General features: G+C 41.1%; 1 protein-coding gene across 1 annotated transcript in view; it reads left to right on the forward strand.

Moving 5' to 3' along the window:
- Positions 1–9,212, forward strand: part of LOC107746968 (aromatic-L-amino-acid decarboxylase-like) — a 28,358-nt gene that overhangs the window by 10,773 nt on the left and 8,373 nt on the right. The window contains exons 7-10 of the mRNA XM_016561335.1: positions 585–651; positions 762–856; positions 2,120–2,187; positions 5,267–5,343. Coding sequence (XP_016416821.1) covers positions 585–651; positions 762–856; positions 2,120–2,187; positions 5,267–5,343 — 307 coding nt within the window. The remainder of the gene's footprint in view (positions 1–584; positions 652–761; positions 857–2,119; positions 2,188–5,266; positions 5,344–9,212) is intronic.

The raw sequence follows: 9,212 nt of genomic DNA on the forward strand, positions 1-9,212 counted from the left end.
TTTTTGACACAAAGGTCCAGTCAACTGGAAAATATCTAGTTTTATTTATTGTTATTGTTATTATTTTTTAAGCCTGACATCATGCCAGGAAATGCTGCAGAATTTGCTCTTGAATCTTAATGATTAACCCTTACCATTATAACTTCCAGCCGCTATACTGTATATAACAAGTGCAACATTACAGAATCAGTCAACATCATGGTAGAAAGATAGCAGCCACTCAGACTGTTAGAGAGCACAAAATGAGAACAAATTGGACATTTGTCTCTGCTCTTTCTCTGAACCTAACCCCCTCCCCCCCACATGATGGTTAATGCTGTTTGGAGAGCCTGTTTTCTGAATCACATTAGTCAAATTAGCCCCAGGCTCAGCCAGCAAACCTGTGTCAGAAGAGTCACAGCGTAATGACAAACCAAGCAGGAACAAATCTTTTTGTGATCAAAACCTATAGCTCAAATTAATTTTTCATTGAACATTCTAGATTAGGATAAAGCAATGTCTAGGTTGACTTATTTGTAGTACATTAAATATTAAAATGAACACATAATAATCCATCTATTTGATATTCTGGATGTTTCTCTTAGTTTTGTGCAACACTGGGAACAACTCCATCCTGTGCATTCGACTGCATCACTGAGCTCGGCCCTATATGTAAGACTGATTTCCGTTTATTCTTGTTTTCCTTTGTATCTTATTTGTGCTTGCGAATCAGTGTTTTGATGAATATTTTAATAGACACATTGTCATTGTTTCTGTGTCAGGTAATGCAGAGCAAATCTGGATGCACATTGATGCTGCATATGCTGGGAGTGCATTTATCTGTCCAGAGTTCAGACCCCTGCTGAATGGCGTAGAGGTGAGATAACATTCAAATCACACAGCTTAAGCACACTTCACAGGGTGCTCTTAACGCCCAGAGAGGCACGAGTGATAAGAGCAATTTGTGCCGGGCTCAAACTATTGATCCTGTTACTTTAGGAGCGATGCGTTGAGGACAGAGTCGTGTGTGTGCGATTGAGAATATTTAAATGTCACAAATGATGCAAGCTGGCATGAGCGATGACTTGTGGAATGGTCGGGATATTAGAGATCCCCGATCGTCCTTTGAGTTGTCGTGAAGCCCAGCTGGGTGTCACAATGATATGGGTAAAGTAATTTCCTGAGGCATAAGAAGACCTTTAGATAAGTTCCTTTTTTCCCTCGCTAAAGAAATATCACTGTTTATTAGCAGCACGAGTTCAAACAATAGTGAAGACTGTGCTCCCCTGCACAGACGATGGATTTTATTATTGACCGGAATGACAGCCGGCTGCTGTTTCCTGTGTGGTGTTGTTTGCCAGGAAGTGAAAGACAGACAGGACTCAGCATGGCAACAATCAAACCGTCATGGCAGTGTCTGCCTTTATTGCGGCAGATGGAAAGGATATTGGAAAGGGGAGAGTGAGCAAAAAGATTAGACTTTGAGATAGTGGCTCTTTTTGAATGCTCATTGGACAGATGCTGCAGTTGATTATGAGTTTGATGCATAATATGCTATGCGTCAGAGTCAAAAGTAGTTGATATCAGACCATGCTAACAGGTAGCTGAAAGATGACTCATCTTTATTTTCAGCAAGCCAAATTTATTTTCATATTCCAAAATCACAATCTTTATTTTAGCACCAATTTCTGGTATAAAGAGGCTGCAAAACTGAATGAATATGTAAATACTAGTTTATTATTAGCTAATAATAAGTTAGTTAATAATTAGTTCATAGTAAATCCTAGTTTTATTTTAAACATTGACTGATCTAGCAATCACTTAAAAAATAAATAAAAAATAAAGAATTGAGACTACAGCTTTATCAACTGCATTGGCACCTCTGTTGTTGGTGTTGCTAGATACTATTTAAAATGATCTAAATCATTTTTTCCCAAACAATTTGAATTGCGTTTAGATAAATCTAAATCTAAAACTAAATATCTATAAAACTCACCAGAGCCTCTCTGATGATAATGAATAGAAATGTTACTAATTTATCCAATAGCAGTTAAGTTAGTAACGTTTTGTCCCTTTTCTCAAGAGTAAGTTAGATACATCAATTCACAACAAATCACATCAAACTTTGCTTCTCTTTTAGTTCGCAGACTCTTTCAATTTCAATCCTCATAAATGGCTCCTGGTCAACTTTGACTGCTCTGCAATGTGGTAAGTGTTTAGTGGCTCTATCAGTAAAAAGCATATTTAATTTATTCTCTGACCCGATCTACTGTATCTCAACATGCTATTGGTTGGCTTTGTCAGTCAACAGAGGAAACGGTCCCAGCTGCCCTTTATGTCAGCACCAGGCAAACAAAAATGTTCATGGTTATATAGAGAGAAAATACAAGAAAAGAGTGTATCCAAATTTACCCTGATAATATACAGCAAATATACAGCAAAGATGCATTTAGCTAAATCAAAAGTATAGTCATTTATAATGTTATAAAAGATTTCTATTTTAAATAAATGCTGTTCTTTTGAATTTTTCATTCATCATAGAATGAATCATGGTTCCCAAAAATATTAAGCAGCACAGCTGTTTTTTCTTGAGCACCAAATCAGCAGATTAGAATGATTTCCGAAGGATCATGTGACACTGAAGACTGGAGTGATAATGCTTAAAATTCAGCTCTGCTATCACAGGAATACATTATATTTTTAAATGTATAAAAGTAGAAAAAAAGTCATTCGAATTGTAATAATATATCACAATATTACAAAACCAACTTTTCAACGTTAGTGTTTACAGTGGCCCCAAAGTTATTTCAACACTTAAGCCACATTTAAAAAATGTACTGTGTGATGTGAATATGTCACTTCATCACATTAGAAAGAAAATTATTAAACTGAGTGGCGTCTGCAAATCTTGAAACCCCACCTTGACCCTGCCTTGACTAAATGGCAATAAAGTGAACCTTAAACCTTGAACCTTAAAACAAATGATGCAAATCCTTTTCTAAGAACTAACTTAGCCAATGACCATAAGTGTATTAGATATTGTAAATACATAAAATAGATACATACATTCATAGAGATGTGCTGCACATATAAAAAGGTTCATTCGTATAGCAAAATGTGATTTTTGGTGTGTTTTTGTGTGTCTAGACACACACTCTTTGTGTGTTTAATGTGTTTAATGTTTTGTGAGCCAAACTGATACTTTTAAATGACGCTAGATGATAGATAGATAAATAAATAAAATAAATAAATAATATACACTTCCGTTAAAAATTTGTGGTCAGATTTGTTTTGAAAAATTCATACTTTTATTCAGCAAGGATGCATTCACTTGATCAAAAGTGCCAGTAAAGACAATATTATAAACTTGCCAAATTTATTTTCATATTCCAAAATCACAATCTTTATTTTAGCACCAATTTCTGGTATAAAGAGGCTGCAAAACTGAATGAATATGTAAATACTAGTTTATTATTAGCTAATAATAAGTTAGTTAATAATTAGTTCATAGTAAATCCTAGTTTTATTTTAAACATTGACTGATCTAGCAATCACTTAAAAAATAAATAAAAAATAAAGAATTGAGACTACAGCTTTATCAACTGCATTGGCACCTCTGTTGTTGGTGTTGCTAGATACTATTTAAAATGATCTAAATCATTTTTTCCCAAACAATTTGAATTGCGTTTAGATAAATCTAAATCTAAAACTAAATATCTATAAAACTCACCAGAGCCTCTCTGATGATAATGAATAGAAATGTTACTAATTTATCCAATAGCAGTTAAGTTAGTAACGTTTTGTCCCTTTTCTCAAGAGTAAGTTAGATACATCAATTCACAACAAATCACATCAAACTTTGCTTCTCTTTTAGTTCGCAGACTCTTTCAATTTCAATCCTCATAAATGGCTCCTGGTCAACTTTGACTGCTCTGCAATGTGGTAAGTGTTTAGTGGCTCTATCAGTAAAAAGCATATTTAATTTATTCTCTGACCCGATCTACTGTATCTCAACATGCTATTGGTTGGCTTTGTCAGTCAACAGAGGAAACGGTCCCAGCTGCCCTTTATGTCAGCACCAGGCAAACAAAAATGTTCATGGTTATATAGAGAGAAAATACAAGAAAAGAGTGTATCCAAATTTACCCTGATAATATACAGCAAATATACAGCAAAGATGCATTTAGCTAAATCAAAAGTATAGTCATTTATAATGTTATAAAAGATTTCTATTTTAAATAAATGCTGTTCTTTTGAATTTTTCATTCATCATAGAATGAATCATGGTTCCCAAAAATATTAAGCAGCACAGCTGTTTTTTCTTGAGCACCAAATCAGCAGATTAGAATGATTTCCGAAGGATCATGTGACACTGAAGACTGGAGTGATAATGCTTAAAATTCAGCTCTGCTATCACAGGAATACATTATATTTTTAAATGTATAAAAGTAGAAAAAAAGTCATTCGAATTGTAATAATATATCACAATATTACAAAACCAACTTTTCAACGTTAGTGTTTACAGTGGCCCCAAAGTTATTTCAACACTTAAGCCACATTTAAAAAATGTACTGTGTGATGTGAATATGTCACTTCATCACATTAGAAAGAAAATTATTAAACTGAGTGGCGTCTGCAAATCTTGAAACCCCACCTTGACCCTGCCTTGACTAAATGGCAATAAAGTGAACCTTAAACCTTGAACCTTAAAACAAATGATGCAAATCCTTTTCTAAGAACTAACTTAGCCAATGACCATAAGTGTATTAGATATTGTAAATACATAAAATAGATACATACATTCATAGAGATGTGCTGCACATATAAAAAGGTTCATTCGTATAGCAAAATGTGATTTTTGGTGTGTTTTTGTGTGTCTAGACACACACTCTTTGTGTGTTTAATGTTACATTTGGTTTGTGAGCCAAACTGATACTTTTAAATGACGCTAGATGATAGATAGATAAATAAATAAATAAATCAAAACAGAAAAACAGACACACAAAAACTGTAAAATAATGAATGTAAAAAAATCACTTTTTTTTCATTGTCTCTTATTGAACGGTATGTTGTGCTAACTTTGCTTAAAAATCCAGATAAAGCATTTGAATACATTTATTGAGTTGTATATTACTTTTTGTGAACTCTGGATACACAGTTTAATACCAATAGGATATTAGTTAGCTATTACTGAACATTCAAATAATAATGATATATGCTGTATGCACAATAATGTCATATGACTGTTGCCTCCTACACTGTGATGAAAGTGAATGTCTCTGTGCAGGGTGAAGAAAAGATCAGACATCATTGGAGCATTTAAAATGGAGCCGCTTTATCTGAAGCATGATCACCAAGAGTCAGGTAACCAATCAGCACTTTGCACTGCGTACATTATTTCTTATTTTATTTTGCTCACACATATTTCTGTTAGTTTAGCACTGGAACTGTCAGTCATTATTGCAAAGAATAAACAATAATAAACTTAATAAAAGACTGAAGTGCATTAGCATGAGGTGTAAAGAGGATGACCATGATCCTCATTAATGAGACATGACGTTTTGTGCTGACATCCACTTTACGTCGCATTGAAGGCTCGATCAGATTATTCACCTTAGTGCTCTACTGTCTTCTGTAAGCCTCTGCGTGCTGCTGGTAAACAACAGCTTTCTAACCTGCTACACTGACCTCAAGTTGATTTAAGAGTATTTTTGCATGTATTGTGCATTTGTGTGGCTATTTGGCAACAATACAATATTTCACATATATACTGGAAGTTATATATATCAAATACACTGTCCCTAAAAAATATTTGGACACCAAAGACACACTTAAAAATGTATAAACATGATTACATTATTAAACCAAGAGACTTTTATTTTAGGATAGATAGATAGATAGATAGATAGATAGATAATTAATAGTTAATGCTATAAACTCCACCTGTGGTTACTATGCTAGAACATCCATGTGAACCTGACTTCATATATTCACTAAAAACGTCTCGAGGTTACATATGTAACCATGGTTCCCCGAAGGGAAAGAGACACTGCGTCGAACGCTTTGGGAATGCCCCCGGCGAGACCCATACTGAAGCATGTGTGAAATCAGTCCAATAGAGAAGCGAGACGTCACGAGCGGGGCGACGTGAGCAACAAGGAAACGTCCGCCAAACGCACATGTTAGCTTCTGTGGAAGCGAGTGCCTGCAGGGATGCAGGGAGTATGGCAGGGAGACGCAGCGTCTCGTTCCCTTCGGGGAACCATGGCTACATACGTAACCGCGAGACGTTCCCCTTCAGGACCTCGAGCTGCGTCAAATGCTTTGGGAACGAGAATACCCACTGCACCATATGAACAAGTCCCTGTCTGATAAGTGTCTGGCGAGCACATCAAGATGAGAGAACTTGGGACCCCGGGGTTGGTGTCAGGTCCAAACTGTAAAATCGGACAAATGTGTGCGGAGAGGACCAGCCCGCCACAGCACAAATATCCTGGAGGGCCACGCCCACTGATAAGGCCTTGGAGACTGCCATACTCCGGGTCGAGTGCGCTCTGACCCCCATCGATGACAGGAGGCCAGAGGACTCATAGGCCAGTGTGATGGTTTCAACCACCCACCGACTCATGGTTTGCTTGGTCGTTGGAACCCCTTTCTTAGGCGGACCAAAGCAAACGAATAACTGATCTGCCTTACGCCACTGGGCAGCTCTGTGGACATAAGCGTCCAGTGCTTGCACTGGACAGAGTAGATTGAGTCTTTCCTGGCCTGCTTCCTGGAAGGGGGGAGGACAGAAGGCTTGTACTACTATGGGACACGGTGAAGAGGTGGGCACCTTAGGGACATAAAGAATCGCCCTAACCATGCCCGGGGCGAATTCCAGGCACGACACTGCGAGTGCCTGAAGGTCCCCTATCCTCTTCAGCGAGGATATAGAAAGGAGGAAGACTGTCTTCAGCGTGTGGAGCTTGTCAGAGACATCTTCAATGGGTTCGAAAGGAGCATTGCACAAAGCCTCCAGAAGCACCGCCAGGTCCCACAAGGGCACCTTGGTGTGCTGTACTGGCCTCAGCCTCTGGGTGCCACGAAGGAAACGTGTAACTAACGGGTGCTTCCCCAATGATTGACCACCCAGAAGGGAGTGGTAAGCAGCTATGGCCGACACGTAAACCTTCAGAGTGGAGGGGGATAACCCTCCAGAAAAATGCTCCTGCAGAAAATCCAGAACCGAACCAACTGGGCAGTTGACTGGGTCTTGGAGTAGCTTTCCGCACCAAGAAGTGAAAAGCTTCCACTTCAAGGTGTACAGTTTCCTCGTGGTGGGAGCTCTGGACTGGAATATGGTCTCAACAACCTCAGTTGAGAGACCGGATGCTATGAGCTGTACCCTCTCAGGGGCCACGCCCACAACTTCCATAACTCCGGGCAGGGGTGAAGGATGGTGCCCCCCGCCTGAGAGAGGAGGTCCCTCCTGATCGGAATCTCCAGCGGAGAGCCGTCGAGGAGGGACACAAGGTCCGAGAACCACACTCGGGCCGGCTAGAACGGGGCTACCAGCAGCAGACGGACCCCGTCCCAGCATACTCTCTCCAGAACTCCCGGGAGCAGAGCGATCGGGGGAAAAGCGTAGCCTAGGCCACGTCTGTACCATGGCATCCAGCCCAAGCGGTCTAGACAGGATGTCTGCTCCATGATTGAGATGCCCAGGGATGTAGACTGCTCTTAGTGAGAGGAACTTTCCCTGAGCCCACAGGAGGATTTGGTGCACCAGTCTGTAAAGGGGGCGCAAGCGCAGACTCCCCTGCCGGTTGATGTAGGAGACCACCAATGTGTTGTCCCCTTAGGTCTAGAAGGAAGTGTTTTAGAGCTCGAAACATGGCCAACATCTCCAGGCAGTTGATGTGCCACGTGAGATGATGACCTTCCCAAGGTTTCTTCCACATGTCTAAGGCATGTAAGCATCGCCGCGTGACCTTGATCGTGCGAAGTGTGTTCCCCCTCGGGGAAAACCCCTTGGTTCTGAGCCACCACTGCAAGGGTCTCATGTACAGCAGGCCAAAAGGTATCACATTGGACGCAGCTGCCATCAGACCAAACAGTCTCTGACACTGTTTGACAGTGAGTGACTGGACAGCTCTCACTCCCCTCACAGCTGTGAGAATCACTTCGATATGAGCAGGAGACAACTGTGCCTGCATCGTTGTCGAATCCCACACCACGCCCAGATAAGTGGTCCTCTGTAATGGAGAAAGCATACTTTTCTTGACGTTTAGCAGTAAACCCAGCTCTTTCATATGGGCGAGGATGACATCTCGATGCCGAGCCGATATCAACCAATCGTCGATGTTATTCAGTATGCGGATGCCCTGGAGTCGCAACGGAGCCAGGGCATCATCCACACACTTCTTGAAAGTGCGGGGTGAGAGTAACAGGCCGAACGGAAGAACCCGACACTGGTATGCTATGCCCCCGAAAGCAAACCTCAGGAACTTCCTGTGTTGAGGAAGGATGGATACATGGAAGTATGTGTCCTTGAGGTCTATCATGACAAACCAGTCCTCAGACCTGATTTGAGACACAATCCATTTGATAGTAAGCATCTAGAACCGAAATCGTTTGATAGGAGTAGTTCAGTAGACGCAGATCTATGATCAGACGCAACCCCCCATCCTTCTTAGGAATGATGAAGTAACGGCTGTAGAACCCTGATTCTCTCTCGAGAGGAGGAGCACGTTCTATGGCCTCCTTCCTCAAGAGAGTTCCTACCCCTTGTTCCAATACCAGAGCCTGCTCGGGGCCCACTAATGTAGGAATAACCCCGTGAAGTGAGGTGGACGAGAACCGAACTGGATTCTGTAACCTCTCTCTACAGTGTGCAGGACCCATTGTGAGACATTTGGCAGAAGTTTCCACGCTGTCAGAAAGTCTACTAAGGGAACCAGTCTCATGAGACTGGCCTCTGTTGTCACTAGAGGAGCCACTTCGGTGCCCTGAAGTAGATGGCCAGCAGGGAACGACTGACCTGACTGCTCAAGCGCCCTCATCTGAGGGGACAAGCTTTCCCGTGCTGTACCGTTGCCGGGCGGCAGCTGGGAAATTTGCTCGTCGGAGCTCACTGAGCCCTGAAGCACCGGGGGTGGCAGGGGTATCAGTGAAGCCCCCTGAGGGCACTGAGGAGGATCGGGCACCGTATACTGAGGTGTGTACCTCTCCTCCCCAGGGTGGGCTGCCCT

This window comes from Sinocyclocheilus rhinocerous, unplaced genomic scaffold (genome assembly GCF_001515625.1).
Source record: "Sinocyclocheilus rhinocerous isolate Xijiao unplaced genomic scaffold, SAMN03320098_v1.1 scaffold529, whole genome shotgun sequence".
Classification (NCBI taxonomy): Eukaryota; Metazoa; Chordata; class Actinopteri; order Cypriniformes; family Cyprinidae; genus Sinocyclocheilus; species Sinocyclocheilus rhinocerous.